Source organism: Panulirus ornatus, chromosome 65 (genome assembly GCF_036320965.1).
Source record: "Panulirus ornatus isolate Po-2019 chromosome 65, ASM3632096v1, whole genome shotgun sequence".
NCBI classification, from domain to species: domain Eukaryota; kingdom Metazoa; phylum Arthropoda; class Malacostraca; order Decapoda; family Palinuridae; genus Panulirus; species Panulirus ornatus.
Genome location: NC_092288.1, coordinates 5,513,529 through 5,531,108, shown reverse-complemented (window position 1 = coordinate 5,531,108; position 17,580 = coordinate 5,513,529). Strand labels below are relative to the sequence as shown.

Sequence of the window (17,580 nt, the reverse complement as noted above, 5' to 3'; positions counted from 1 at the left end):
AGGTATGTTGGTCAATGGCACTATCATATGTAGTGAAAAGGAATGAGTATGTTGGTTAGATATGAGAGTATGTTGGTGAAAGATATGTTTCGGTAAATCTGTCCAGCTTTAATGAAAATGATTAGAGTTAAAATCCTCTCTCTCTCTCTCTCTCTCTCTCTCTCTCTCTCTTAGTCTTGGGGGGCCCCACAGCACAATATAATAGAAGAAACGCTTTTACTCTTTTTTTTCTGTACAAAGACACACCCACAACAAATACCATACCTGCTATCCTAGCCAGCCATTACTGCGGCTCAGAAATAATTAAATTTATTATTAAAATTATCATACATAATGCATCCTGTAAGCGGAGACTGAACTAAATTTTTTTTGTTTTTACCCCACCACATTGGTCTTGTCAAATACATATATAACTCCAGGTCGATCGATCCAGTAGTGCGCTTACCCTTGTACAACCATAATCGTTATATTAACATTATAATAATTATATTAACCATTAAATGCCATGGCATTTATATTCATTTACGATTACCGAGAGTCACGTATCAATAAAGACATCATTTATTAGTCTGGAAACAGGACATATGGTCAAATCTGAGAACATATATATATATATATATATCTGTGTACTCAATTCATGCCTGAGAAGGGGAGAAATGATTATAATAATCACATTTTCTATCATAGTTAACAAATTGTCTTTTCTGTGTGTATATATACAACAAAAAATAATTATAAGGGATTCCTTTGAAAGCAAAATCTGAGCCAAAAATAAAAGACCTGGAATGAAAAATAAAATAAATAATTACTTCTAGCCTACGCTAAAGTCTAGCGTGAAGATAAGGAACAAAAAGTCAACAAATGCGCTTAGTAGCTAGCTCGCTGCTCCACAGAAAACGGGAATATTTAAGCGTTCCTTCACAACTTACAGTAAAACCTTTTTTGTAACAGACAGACAGTTCCTGTACCACGATGGCTGCCGCTTCCTGAAATATTACCACATCTTCAGGTTGTGAGTTGGTCAGTAAACAGTAGTTTACTTTAAATGTCTTCATTCTATTCATTTTTAGTATTTTCTTTTAGTGAGATAAGCACAGACTTACCTAAAAAAAAAAAAAAAATACATATGCGCTTTGGCTCTGAGCTACATACAAAAAATAATAAGGGCAAGCTTTTAGCATAGGAAAGAGATAGGCTCACTATTCTTATTGTAAATGACAAAAGGACACTTAGGAAACTCCTATAGCTAAGTCGGTGTTGAAATTAAAAAAATATGTGACCAAAGACAGTGCATATGTAAACAAGACAATTGCTTAAGCACAAGCGACAAAAACAGCTATCATAACACACATACACACGAACACACACGTTTAATATATATATATATATATATATATATATATATATATATATATATATATATATATATAATTATATGATAAACTATCTACACTATAATTCAACATATTAAGTAAATTCTGTCCTGGATTAAATTTTCTTAAATTCTGTCCTGGATTAAATTTTTTTAAATAAATTCTGTCCTAGATTATTAAATTTCTTTAATCATACGTTTCATTATTACTTACCCATTATCTTAACTCATTCTTTACCCCAGTGTTCACCTTACCCACCCCTTACTCATCGTTCATCCACTCCATTTACCTCAGCTTGGCCTACCTCTCACCTTCTTAATCTTTCGCCTTCACCAGCAATTTACCTCTTATTTACTTAACAAACTCCTAGTTTATTCGCCTCTTTCTTGATAAAACATATTCCTTAAATCACTTTATTTATTTCTGAATGGAGACGTTTCGTGGAAATATAATCTCTATGACTTGCTTCTACATTAATCTCAGTCTGTGATCTCAGTGCATTACCAGCCACTGAGATCAGTGCATTACCAGCCACTGAGATTAGTGCTAATCTCACGCTCCACTCCCAGCCACTAATCTCACTCCATTCCCAGCCATTAATCTCACATCCCTCCACCCACTAATCTCACTCTGTCCCCACTTACAAATCTCACTGGTCTTTTCCCCAGTTACTGATCTCAGTGGGTTTCTCTGTTCTCCCTTCATTCATCGTCCCATAGCAGACTCCTGCCTTTATCACTACCACGCCCCACTGCTCTCTCTCTCTCTATCTCTCTCTCTCTCTCTCTTCCCAACCAACCACTCCGCCCTTACAACGCAATCGAAGGCGACCAAATTGAGCACCAGACGGAACGTACCACAGCTTGAGGTACGTAGCAAAGCTTGAGGTACGTACCACAGCTTGAGGTACGTAGCAAAGCTTGAGGTACGTACCAGAGCTTAAGGTAAGTGCCACAGGTTAAGGTACGTACCACAGCTTAAGGTACGGTACGTACCAGAGCTTAAGGTACGGTACGTACCAGAGCTTGGGACACGGTACGTACCAGAGCTTGGGACACGGTACGTACCAGAGCTTGGGACACGGTACGTACCAGAGCTTGGGACACGGTACGTACCATGATAACCTGGGTGTGTGTGTGTGTGTGTGTGTGTGTGTGTGTGAGACATGACGGTACGTACCATAGCGTGGGGCTGAGCGAATGAGAGGTCAGGGCCGTGGTCAGGGAAAACCCTTGGACCTACAGGTCGAACGGCAGCCCTTACAGTGACGTTGCCTGTAATCGGAGCCCCTGAACTGTAGTTAGCCAGGACTGTACCTTCCAGGTAATCTGCGTCCGCTGAGAGAAACGCCGGGATGCGCACCTCTACCTGTAGATAAGAGATAAAGGGGTGGTTGGTCTATCTGTAGATAAGAGATAAGGGGGTGGTTGATCTACCTGTAGATATGAGAGATAAAAGAGTGTTGATTTACATGTAAGTACAGAGATACAGGGATGGTTGATTTACAGGTTAATATGGAGATACCTGTAAATACAGGGTTGATTGGTTTACCTATGGTTTACAGAGATACGGGGGGTTTGGTCTGTATACACAGAAATACAGGTTTGGTTTACGTAAACTCACATGGCTGGTTTATAGATTTGTGTAGATAATGATATACTGTTCTGGTTTAGGGTCTAATGATCTTAAATGCTAAGGGTCTAACAACCGTAATTGCTAGGGGTCTAACAACCTTAATTGTTCAGGGCCTAATTAACTCACGTGTTCAATGCAAAATCGTCTTAACTCTTCAAGGGCTAATAATTTCAGTTATTAACAAGTTAATTACCAAAACTGTTGGGGGCTAAATTATCTTAATTGTTCAAAGGCCTAATTATCTTAACTGTTCAAAGCCTAATTACCTTAAATGTTCAAAGCCTAATTATTTTAACTGTTCAGGACCTAAGTATCTTATCAATCAAAGCCTAATTGTCCTAGAAATCTAGGTGGGTTAATGATCTTAATTGTGGAAGGCTTAATCGACTGAACTGTTCGGGGGGGTAAGCTGTCGTTCACGGTGTACGCTTGCCTAATGACCCAATCAAATTGTTTTCACTGCTGATGCAATCATGTGGCCACTGTTAATTAAATCATACCGGTCACCCATCTTCAAATTAATCTATGACAACAAAGAACTCATTGATGAAATTATATATATATATATATATATATATATATATATATATATATATATATATATACATTTGACGAGGGAACCTTGACCTTTGACATTCTGAGGTCAATTCTATGCATTAGACATGGTCATGGAAATGGAATAACAGATGAAATGACCTAACTCTTTCTCTCTTGCAGTTCTAGATTCATAGACGAACAAACAAAACTCTTTGTCTCATATACGAACAAACAAATAAACAAAGGGACAAACTTTTTTTTGTCTAACTTATCTAAATTCTGGTCTTTGAAATTTATATAGTAGCAGAGTTTTGTAATTCTTTCTTCATCATTCGTAAATTGGTTGTTATTTCTAGACATTTTATATAAATTTCAAGTGAAGTGTATATGCTATTTAGCTGGTTCTAATTCTAATGGTTCCTAATTAGTTGGTTCAAATTCTAATGGTTCCTAATTAGCTGGTTGTAATTCTAGTAATTCCTAATTACCTGGTTCTAATTCTAATGATTCCTATTTAGCTGGTTCTAATGCTAATGATTTCTAATTAGCTGGTTCTAATTCTAATACTTTCTAACTAGCTAGTCCTAATACCACAGTACAGTGACCTATACTGTATTCAGAAGTGCTAAGTCCTATGACTGTATTAACCTCAGACTGTATGACTGTATTCACCACAGCCTAATGAACTGTATAACTGTATCTCTCACGCATCCCGTGTTCATCACCACCACGACCCAGGGAGGGGAAATAATCATCCACTGTCACTAGGCGGCCACGTAACCACCATCTGTCAATGTCATAACCTCCCCACCACCAACACAGCCTCCACCCCCACCACCACCAATCTCCAACCCTCACAAAGACACCATCCATTATAAAACGTAATATCTTCTGCATGACGGTACACGACCCTTGAGCACGACGGTACACGACCCTTGAACATGACGGTACACGACCCTTGAACACGACGGTACACGACCCTTGAACACGACGGTACACGACCCTTGGGTACGACGGTACACGACCCTTGAGCACGACGGTACACGACCCTTGAGCACGACGGTACACGACCCTTGGGTACGACGGTACACGACCCTTGAGCACGGCGGTACACGACCCTTGAGCACGACGGTACACGACCCTTGGGTACGACGGTACACGACCCTTGAGCACGACGGTACACGACCCTTGAGCACGACGGTACACGACCCTTGAGCACGACGGTACACGACCCTTGAGCACGACGGTACACGACCCTTGAACACGACGGTACACGACCCTTGAGCACGACGGTACACGACCCTTGAGCACGACGGTACACGACCCTTGAGCACGACGGTACACGACCCTTGAGCACGACGGTACACGACCCTTGAGCACGACGGTACACGACCCTTGAACACGACGGTACACGACCCTTGAGCACGACGGTACACGATCCTTGAGCACGACGGTACACGACCCTTGAACACGACGGTACACGACCCTTGAGCACGACGGTACACGACCCTTGAGCACGACGGTACACGACCCTTGAGCACGACGGTACACGACCCTTGAACACGACGGTACACGACCCTTGAGCACGACGGTAAACGATCCTTGAGCACGACGGTACACGACCCTTGAGCACGACGGTACACGACCCTTGAGCATGACGGTACACGACCCTTGAGCATGACGGTACACGACCCTTGAGCACGACGGTACACGACCCTTGAACACGACGGTACACGACCCTTGAGCACGACGGTACACGACCCTTGAGCACGACGGTACACGACCCTTGAGCACGACGGTACACGACCCTTGAGCACGACGGTACACGACCCTTGAACACGACGGTACACGACCCTTGAGCACGACGGTACACGATCCTTGAGCACGACGGTACACGATCCTTGAGCACGACGGTACACGATCCTTGAGCACGACGGTACACGACCATTGGGTATGAATACTTTGACCTGAGGGTTAAGAATCAGGTCAAAGGCCAGGCCATAACAACGAAGGGTCGTGTACCGTCATGCTCCAAGGGTCGTGTACCGTCGTGCTCCAAGGGTCGTGTTACCGTCATGCTCCAATCCTAATCACCTGTAGTTAGAAGCAATGGGGGTAAATCCTCACACCCACTCACATCTAATCAATGAGACATGAGGAATGGGGGTGTGAGGGGGGGAGGGAGAGAGAGAGAGAGAGAGAGAGAGAGAGAGTGAGAGAGAGAGAGTGAGAGAGAGAGAGAGAGAGAGAGAGAGAGAGAGAGAGAGAGAGAGAGAGAGAGAGAGAGAGAGAGAGAGAGAGAGAGAGAGAGAGAGAGAGAGAGTACCAAGTCACCAAGCCACTTCAATAATGTAAGTTTAAGCAAAGGAAAAAAAAAAAGAAATAAAAATCTCTAATACTAACCAGTCTCCTTGGCTGGCAGTAATGTCACGTGATCTGAAGAAATAAGCGGCAGTAATTTCATAAGAAAATCCCCCCCCCCCTTTTCCTCTCCCTCCAATTTAGCTAATTGCTCCAGTTATCATTAAACACAAGGTCAGGTCTGACCCGCCAAAAACCTTAACATCATTTTTCACGACCTCGCGTGGATGCAAGACACGAGTCTATGATGAAAGTGAAGAACGATTGATAAATAGAAATTTTCTTTCCTTCTCTTTTTTTTTCGAACTAAGATTTATTCATTTGTTCCACAGAAATATCGTCGGGTAGATCATGGAGTATAGGAAATAAAAAGAGGATGATAAAGAAAAAAACAGATAGATAAGCGGAGAGACAGAGGAAATGTAGACAGATACTCACACACACGCACACACACATACACACACACACACATATAGATAACAAAGATTACTCATTCCTAATACAGGAAACTCATTAATCTGTTTAACAATGATAATTATCTCCTGTAATTTGTCGCACTGCTAATAACACTGGGAATTGAATTTCCCTTGATTGGATAAAACACGATGATGTATATGTTATATATATATATATATATATATATATATATATATATATATATATATATATATATATATATATACATCTGCTTTCTCGTGGTTTGTATGGTGACAGATCTATCGTGTCTATTCAAGGTTTGAGTTGGGAGAAATCGATTGTTTTCTCAGGCATTCGCTGAGAAATCTATCATTTTCTCTCAGGTTTCTGTTCAGAGGTCTATCGGGTCATGTCGCCGTGCTCTGAGGTCGTACCGTCGTGCTCAAGGGTCGTGTACCGTCGTGCTCAAGGGTCGTACAGTCGCGCTCAAGGGTCGGGTGGATTCGATGGTTATACAGAACAGTTCCTTGAAAACAGAGACCTCAACAAGGAATGCGGCAGAGAAGAAAGACGCGAGAAAGAAGAGGATGTGAAAGCAATGGAAATCGAGTGAGCAAATATATATATACATGTACCTCGCCACCGTCTCCGCCTGTCACCTGTGATCCCTCGTCCCCGAGTTGCAGCTCGGCACCACAAGAGCCACACTGAGACTCACCCCAGCTTACGTGGACCGCCACAAGAACAGCCTTCAACCCAATCGCTATAAACATTAACAATCGTATCACCAGGCGGCCCTTTCGTGGAGAGATTGTCTACCCTCCCATTTTCTATACTCCAGCTGCTTATAGTTGTATTTTCGACATATATTTCCAGCTTTTTTTTGGGATGTAGTTGGTTTGATGAATTGGTGTATGAGCATTATCAAAACTACACACTATCAACTGAACACATCGTCTACACAACATGGACAAAGGGAGGGTCGGGTTGCGGGAGAGGGAGTGGGTTATAAAACACACACACACACACACACACACACACACACACAAACACACACACACACACACACACCCACGCACACACACACACAATACCCACAGCACATAACTCCAGACATCAACAAAGCCCAACTCGTAAACTTGCAATAAAAACATCCACCAGACCCCACAAAAAAAAAAACCTGGTAGGAGACAGAGAGAGACAGAGAGAGAGAGAGAGAGAGAGAGAGAGAGAGAGAGAGAGAGAGAGAGAGAGAGAGAGAGAGAGAAATCACCTTCCCTACAGCCTCTGCTTCAGTCAGACCGACCCAACCTTCGTTATCAAGGATTAACATCAATCATTTTCTATTTGCGAATATTATCATAATCTCCCTCTTGGAAAAGGGGGGGGGGGTGGATGGGTGGGGGTGGGGTGTCTATGTGACCTCGTTCGAGCGGATACTGCCAATCAATTTTACCGACACCTTGTCATTTCCAGGATAAACTATGACCCTGTACTTCCACACTCAGTTTATAATTTGCCTTCTCAACATTGCCTCGTCACTGACAACCGGATTTGCAAAGACAATTTGACCTACTGAAATAACCAGTACCTAATATATGTATACATATATATATATATATATATATATATATATATATATATATATATATTATCCCTGGGGATAGGGGATTAAGAATACTTCCCACGTATTCCCTGCGTGTCGTAGAAGGCGACTAAAAGGGGAGGGAGCGGGGGGCTGGAAATCCTCCCCTCTCATTTTTTTTTTTTTTTTTTTTTTTTTTTTTTTTTTTTTTTTTTCCAAAAGAAGGAACAGAGAATTGGGCCAGGTGAGGGTATTCCCTCAAAGGCCCAGTCCTCTGTTCTTAATGCTACCTCGCTAACGCGGGAAATGGCGAATAGTTTAAAAGAAGAAAGAAAAGATATATATATATATATATATATATATATATATCACACACCAGAAATATGATCTACTGGCATCAAATTTTAATATAATTCCAGCGACCATTTAATTTCAATATACCAATATAAACAGTTATTTGGAATGCAACTGTTGGAATTACAGGTGATATATGGTGATGACGTGGCTATAGGAAATATTTTAATTATCTGTTCGTCCAATGATGATGGTGGAATAAAATAAACACCTATTTGGCCAATGTGACACACGCAACTCTCTTCATGATTTTAAAAACTCCAAATTTTCCATAAAAATATACAAAAAATTTTACTTTTGTTTAGCCTTCGTATACGGTATTTAAGAAAAAAAAATATCCCATTTTCTTTTCCTTTGTTTCCCGCGAAATATTTCTCAATCTCTTCTTTGTGACATTTGTCTTAAGGGAAAAAGAACAACGAATTCCTTCTATTTGTTCTTACGGTTCTTCAACACAACTTATGTTGTAGTGGATGAGCCATGTTGCCAGCAGTCCGTGTGTGTGTGTGTGTGTGTGTGTGTGTGTGTGTGTGTGTGTGTGTGTGTGTGTGTGTTTGTGTGTGTGTGTGTGTGCTTGTTCATGAATATATTTCCAGGTTCATTACTTGCTGATATTGTACTACACAATCCTTTAATAATAATAATAAAAATAATAATAATAATAATAATAATAATAATGATAGTAATAATAATAATAATAATAATAGTAATAATAATAATAATAATAATAATGATAATAATAATAATAATAATAATAATAATAATAATAATAATAACAATAAATACTTGCTACCACTGCTCATACTACTACTACTACTTAATAATAATAATAATAATAATAATAATAATAATAATAATAATAATCATAATAATGATAAAAATAATTCCATGGAACAAAGTGGCGCCAAATGCTGTTTTGGCAGCTTCTGGGGAAATGATAACTCCATTTTTTTCGGGTGAGTCGAAGTAATCTATCAAATACAACACAACACAAACACCCACCTACAAGACCCTCCTACAATCACACATGGGTCGATCCCAGCGCACACACACACACACACACACACACACACACACACACACACACAACACACACTTAAGTAGAAGGTATTTACATAAATTTAAACATGTAGATTGAAATGAACACTGACAGAGTCTTTTAAACAAATTACATTTGAACGCTTACAAGAGTTTAATATAATTCTAACATAATCCATGCTTTGACCGTCTGTACGTACGTGTGTACGTGCGAGCCATGTGAAGGCTTATGGATTAACATGGGTCATGCGAAATAGACAAGTTTATTCTGGATCTACGATCGAAAAATCGTAAACACCTTAAGCAATATTTTTTTTTTACGAAATTATTCGAATACCATAAACGCTCACACGTTAAAAAAAAAGGAAAAAAAAAGCCTTAGATAGAAATTATATAAGAAAGTGTCTGACGATATTTCAAAAAATAATCTAAAACTGTTTAACGTCAGAAATATAAGATAAGTAAAAAAATCTCTCATTTATCGCGTTTTATCTGTGAAAGTCTCACTTTCAGAAGCACTGGGACGTAAACGAGTTCTGGATAAACTCACAGTAAAATAGAATAATTAATTACACACTGGATGAAAAAAAAAAAAGAAATCCACTGTAAATACGTTTAATTACATTGCATGGTGATGGAAATGACCTTACGATGGACCCCCATTATCCAATGATATTTTACCGAATATTTCCATTGCCACATCAGCGATATATATATATATATATATATATATATATATATATCTAGATAAGACGCATTTGGTGATAACAGGATAACGAAAACATTTACATAAGATTGAAACCCATCTCGTTGATAAATGGTCTCTCCCTCATCTTACAAATCGAAAAACGCCCCGGGGTAAAAATTGATGTACGGATTTTCCCCTCCTCCCTCCCGGTTCAAGGGAAGGGAAATTCGGCTCATGAATACTTGTGTCCCTCCGGAAAACACCATTTTGTCTAAAAAAAAAAAAAAAAAAAAAGAAAAAAAAATAGTCAGTTTGGGCATCACTGTTTGGTATGCAAATTAAGTCTGAATTCCATTTTCTCTCGGGGAAACTCCGATCCCATTTCTAGGTTTGGCGGCACCTGTGGCCAACGACCCGTCCGCCATGACAGAAAAAAAAAGAGAGAAAAAAAAAGAGAAGGCCGAATACTTACAGAAGAGCTGTGTAGAAAATGGGTTGTAGTCGAGGGCAGTACCTTCATCAGCATGACGTTGGACCAGGGAGAGAGAGAGAGAGAGAGAGAGAGAGAGAGAGAGAGAGAGAGAGAGAGAGAGAGAGAGAGAGAGGAAATAACTAGATTACGCTAGAATGGCCTGGCTTGTGCGTAACGCTCCCCCTTACGCACTTTACGTAACTATGAATCCTAGGATGATCTAGGATTGACTTCAACCATACATCAAGGTTTCTTTTAAATGTTTACATTATTGTTTCACTGTAATATTTCTGTCTTGTTTTGGTAATGATCTGAATCATCTTCTTTCCCATTTCTTTTCTGAATCTTTTTCCTAAACTTTAGTATATTCAAGTGAGAGAGAGAGAGAGAGAGAGAGAGAGAGAGAGAGAGAGAGAGAGAGAGAGAGAGAGAGAGAGAGAGACTTAAATACAGGTCATCATTTCTGTTGGCCTTAATCTACTGTCATGCGTATGTTTTAATGAAATACAGAAAAAATGCTCACAAGGCATTTTGAGTTGAATGCCTACCATTACTTAAAGATACGATGCAGAGCACAACTCCCTTCTCTCTGTGGTTAATAGTGACACTAATACAGTTTTAGTGACAACGTATAGTGACTCTGTCGGACTGTGACCTTCAGCAGCAACTGCTAATTCAATACTTCTTTATACGTACATTTAATTAAGTCTCGCCGAAAATTATATATATATATATATATATATATATATATATATGAACATATATATATATATATATATATATATATATATATATATATATATATATATATATATATATATATATATATGTATGTATATATATATATATATATATATATATATATATATATATATATATATATATATATATATATATATATGATGTGATTATTACACGAAAGTGCACTTGGGAATCTATCGTGTTTCTTTTCCCCGGGGACTCATAGGAATATATATATATATATATATATATATATATATATATATATATATATATATATATATATATATATATAGCCCTCGTTACAGCAAAATCATATCAGGCCATGCATCACAACTCCAATATCAATACTTCACGTACTGGACAATAAAGAAACTCCAACATGGACTACAAAATGTATTCTCCTCTTTATTCATATTCCGTCACTGAGTTATGTATATTAGGTGCCTGATTTACTGCCGGCAGGGAGGAGATATTAGGTGACCTTCGCCTACAGCAACGACTGTCAGTGTACAGTCAAGGATAAGTAACTGTGGACTGGTACATTGGGAGAAACACAGAGACAGATGTACCGTGTGTGTGTGTGTGTGTGTGTGTGTCCTTACGGGAGGAGGGGTTCGTTTAAATAACCAGAGAACATGACGTGAGGCGGGTCGGGCCCGGCCCCATGGGCCAAGGTGGAAGGTGTAGCCCAATTAGCACAGGTCAGGGTGGAGTATGATGCAGTGTGGTGGTGGTGAGTGTGTGGTGGTGGTGAGTGTGTGGTGGTGGTGAGTGTGTGGTGGTGGTGAGTGTGTGGTGGTGGTGGTGAGTGTATTTTTGAGAGTGTGTGGTAGTGTGTGTGGTGGAGGTGAAACTTGTGGTTAGCCATAAACCTTCTTTTTTTTTTCTATTCATAAAACCTCAAGGTCCTCCCTGCTCACAATCCCTCATTCTCAAAATCCCTCACTATCCCTCCTCATAATCCCTCCTCCTCACAATCCCTTACTAACCCTCCTCCTCACAATCTCTCACTATCCCTCCTCCTCACAACCCCCTCACTATCCCTCCTCCTCACAATGCCTCACTATCCCTCCTCCTCACAATCCCTTACTAACCCTCCTCCTCACAATCCCTCACTATCCCTCCTCCTCACAATGCCTCACTATCCCTCCTCCTCACAATCCCTTACTAACCCTCCTCCTCACAATGCCTCACTATCCCTCCTCCTCACAATCCCTTACTAACCCTCCTCCTCACAATCCCTCACTATCCCTCCTCCTCACAACCCCCTCACTATCCCTCCTCCTCACAATCCCTCACTATCCCTCCTCCTCACAACCCCTCACTATCCCTCCTCCTCACAACCCCTCACTATCCCTCCTCCTCACAACCCCCTCACTATCCCTCCTCCTCACAATCCCTCACTATCCCTCCTCCTCACAATCCCGGGCCTCACTCACCGTACCGTTACTATGGCAACCTCTCCATCCACTTACCCATCAGGTGCTGGTGGCTGTGGTATCTCTCCCTCACACTAACCACCATCACCACTACAACCACCACAACCACAACTACCACCATCATCATAACCATCAACAACACGGCATCTACCACCATTACTGGGACAATACCACAATTCCCACCACCATCCCTCAAGCCACCAATACCACACTACCACAACTACAACGATCAGTCGTGGTACCACCACACATCACAACCACAACCATCATCACCCATTCTTTTTTTTTCATTCAACCATCCTCCCTTGTTTTCTGATGCCGTCAACCATTAAGAACTCGCACTGAAGAACTCTGAGCCACTCGCTTAAATATGTATTTATAAACGTATTAGCCATCATCCACGGATTAGCGAGGCAGCGTCAGGAACAAATGAAGGATAAGACTCATTTGCATATATGCATTCTCCAGCCATCAGGCGTAGGAAACTGAGACCAGACAGTACCATTTATAGCCAAGCTCCAACATATCATTCCACAGTGTATATATTCACCGATTCATCCGCCTTGGCTCACCGCATTGACAACACGTCGCCCCCCATATACCACATCGATGGAATTCATTCTATCCCATCAAATCTCTTCATAACTCTGTGTATACAACCCACATCTCTTGTTGTACTTTCTACTTCTTGGTAATGTTCTGCTGAAGTACATCTTCCGTACAACCTGGGGCACAACCCGAATGTACATACTCAAAGAATGTACATAATCCAGAATCTAAGATGCATACCCTTTCTAATGCATTCCCCTGACGACAAAATATGAAGTTAATCTAACGGACAGTGTACTGACATATGTACTACGCATAAAATGTATAACCATGTGACGGAGCACGTCGCTGCTGTACACCACAGCACTGTACTGAGTGAGATACCCACATCCACGCAAAGCAACAACAATAATAATAATAACAATTACAATAACAAAGCACCTAGATGTATGTCAAATGGCAGCTTACTTTTACATTAGCTTTTGGCTTCGGCCCACAAGCATCTGAGGAAAGAGAGGAGAAATCTAGGGGAGGGAGTCGAGGGTCGGGGTTCAATAGGAACATAATATAACAGACAGTTTTATCCTGGAGTTCGACTGGAAATCAATACAACACTGATGACTGAGACCAGCTGTTGAATGGGACAGGTACAGAATGGCCAAGATCTCTTAACAATGTCTCCGTTGTTTCAGTCAACAGAACAAGGGAGACATTATCTAACCATGGTTCCGTAAAGAGGGTTCAATATTCCCAAGCTCTAGTTCTGTGTAATCATTTCCAGAATTCATCAATGAACGCTTATATCTAAGTGGGTAATGACTATACAATAGGGGGTAATGCCTAGGTATATCCAAGTGGGTAATGCCCTGTTTCTAAGTGGGTAATACCTAAGAAGTGTGAATCAACTTATTCAGGAAGTGTGCAATTTAGACATCACACCAGTCTATCACATCTCAGTATATATATTTTTCTAAATATCGATAGAGATAGATAGAGAGAGATAGATAGATAGAGAGAGAGAGAGAGAGAGAGAGAGAGAGAGAGAGAGAGAGAGAGAGAGAGAGGTCAAAGGTCAGGGCTGACCTCATCTAACCCCTACCCACCACCCTGTAATATTCGCAAATTCTGTTTCCTCTTTGTCAACAGAAATTGGATTTCTGTCAGGAACAGATGTCGAGTGTGGGAGGAGGAGAGGGGGAGGGAGGGGGGGGGGGGGGGTCCCTACTTGTATGTGGTCCATCTCATGCGGTGATAAACAGGGAGAGCAATCAACTCAACCCCTTGGGGTCACCCTAGTTAGCCATCAGGTCAACTCAAGACGACCTCAGCTCAAGCAAAACCTACTGATTCGGGGAAAACACAATCCCTCCCTCCTTGTTTATGTAAATCTATACTTTTATCCCACATCATCAACTCCCTCTACATACCCTCGCTCTGTTGAAATTCGACTCATATGATAAAGGTTCAAACTCTACGTAAATCAGTGACCCAGTTTCACAACCACCAGCGTGGAAATGAGATAACGCCAGTCAAAGCGACAAGATATGACACGAAATTAAGCCATTCTCTTTCTTACACCTTATCTTCGATTACCAATCGCGCCATCTTACGGTTTCAGGCGATGGTTACTCCACAGATAAAAAGAAGTACCGTTACGAATTGAGTGGAACATAAACACAGAAGCCACCGTTGAATGAACAGAACACCAAATCCTTTTAACAGAACAACGCAAAATCCCTTTAACAGAGCAATCAGCTTAGAACCACGAGATGAACATCCGGCTTTTAAGCGAACCCCTGGGAACGACACGGTTCATACTGCTGACTGCTATGAACCACCGAGGCCAGCATGAACCAATAACAAAAAAAATAGAGAGTTAAAAAGCGCCTCTACAGAACTTCGCAATGAAATCATGAATCAGTGGAGCAGTGAAGCCGATAGAATGCTGATCTCATTAAAATAGCACGGCTCAGTTGAATCATACAGTTCATTCCACGCGAGATATTCAATCTCTGAACTCATACAGAACATCCCACTAGAAGTATGAACCACTTCAAAAACCATGGAAATCATCCCACTGAAGTTATACACTGATTGCGAACCACGCGAAGCATCCTAATGAAGCCATGAACCACTTTCGAAGTATGCGAGACATCCCAATCACGTAGCGAACCGACTTCGAACCACGCGAGACTCCCAGGTTTTGAAGGCATGGACTGCTTCGAACAATGCGAGCCAACTCACAACCCATCACGAGCCGTTCCGAAACAATGCGAGATGTCCCACTCAACGCCATGAAAAGTGTCGAGCCACGTGAAACATCCCACTACGTCACGGAAAGCTTCGAACCATGTGAAACATCCGGCTATCAGCTTTGAACCGTTTAGGGAACCACGCGGGACACGGTGTGAACAGCATAAAAGACGACATACCGCAGTGGGTGATCGGCCCGTGGGTAAAGGCACCAACATTCGAGAGGGACTTGACGGAACAATATAAAAAAAAAAAGGAAAAAAAAAAAGAAAAAAAAAATTCACCGTCTGTTGTTAAGTTGTTGATCACACACGGCGCCCCTCAAGTTGTCACCCACATTCTTGGTAAGTCTTCCTCCCTGCAGAGACGTGGTCGTCAGCCAAGTCTCTCTTAGGACTTTTCTTATCTTTTTTTTTTCTTTACCTTTCCTTCTGCATTAGTTATATCCTTTCCCTCCGTTCCTCCACAGTGAGAGTTTTGTGTTTATATTCAACCTATTCACACTATCTCTCTCCTCCATTATGCTTTAAGCGGAGTTCTGCTCTTTGGATTCAAAATGGAACTTCATTATTACCGCCTAGCTTTTTTTTTGAACTATTCCGGTAAGGCCTTATGAATACATACGTGTCATTCCTTCCCTCTGTAATTAACTGACGTTTCTCCCTTCTTTCCCCCCCCCCCCCACCTGTTCTGGTTAAATCGGAAGTGGCAACCCTCCTGACATACTCAGGCACCAGAAGCTAAATGGTCTGGTCTGGTCTCTCTCTCTGTGTGTTCTTTCCTGTTCTCATTAGCAGGATGGAAGGCACAGGGAAGCCAAGCTTTTCAATGACGTGCCCCTGGCTCCTGTGTTACATAAACTCATCCAACGGGTCAAAAAGAATATATATATATATATATATATATATATATATATATATATATATATATATATATATATATATATATATATATATTTCCTCAAAGGCTCAGTCCTCTGTTCTTATCGCTACCTCGTTAACGCGGGAAATGGCGAATAGTATGAAAGAAAGAAATATATATATATATATATATATATATATATATATATATATATATATATATATATATATATATATATATATATATAAAATCGACAACTGACGATGGCACAAAAACAAAAGATTTGCATTAAAAAAAAAAAAAAAGGATGAAATGGTTCAATTGTTGCTCTCAAAACTGTTTCTATTTTTCCCCGATTTTTATTGAATCTTGACAACCTGGGTTTAGCTGATTTTCAGAGAAAGTTTTTTTTATTTCCGAATTGATTTTGTGTCCTTTTTTTTTTTCCTTTTTTTTAACGATTACGGGTTTGGTTAAGGTCACTATTTACTGAAGGCTGTATCGACGACAACAACAACAAAAGGTGCGGGATCTCCTTCAGTTATTCGCCAACAGGATTGCTCGCCCAGGTGGTGGTAGCGACGACACGAGCCGTACAACACAAGTTCCAGGCGGGTATGGGAAGCTGGTTACCAACATTCTTTCTCTCGACTGGTTTCCATCGAATCTGAATCATCATCTGTGGCGCTGGTGTCGTCCCTCCTTCACCCCCCCCCCAAAAAAAAAAACTCCTATTCTTTGTAGCTGTTGTCAGGACGGGGAAAAGAAGAAGAGGAGGACGTAGTCTAACATATACATAAAAAAAAAGATAAAAGATGCGACATCAGCATCAGTCGGTGACACAAGATGTGTTTCGAAGCAGGATTGTCTCGAGGGACTCAACATGGCCGCCGGGGAAACAGACGTTTGGTAATATAATTTTGACATTTCACGTCCGGCTGTTGAGTAGAAACCTTTGGATATTTACTCTGACATTATCTGCAAAAAAAAGTGTGCCGCCACAGATTACGAATTTGTTATATTCGAAAAATCTAAGAAAAAAAAGATGGTTGCATATCACAAACCGGTGTTTGAATCACGTATCGGAGAGGAATTCGAAGTCTCGAATGAACCAATACATAAAATCTCCTTCGGAGACATATGTACGACACATCTTTTCCTCCTGAGGCTTCGTCATAACTCACGTCCACCAGCGCGGGAGTCAAAATCTATCCTCCCGGAACCTGAGGAGCTTGAGAAGGATGGGGGGACGACGTAGGATAAACGAAGCACTA

General features: G+C 40.8%; 1 protein-coding gene across 1 annotated transcript in view; it reads right to left on the bottom strand.

The window, feature by feature from the left end:
• LOC139746448 (CD109 antigen-like) overlaps positions 1–17,580 on the bottom strand; it is a 312,038-nt gene that overhangs the window by 49,210 nt on the left and 245,248 nt on the right. The window contains 1 exon segment of the mRNA XM_071657698.1: positions 2,553–2,741. Within this exon segment, the coding sequence (XP_071513799.1) occupies positions 2,553–2,741 (189 nt within the window).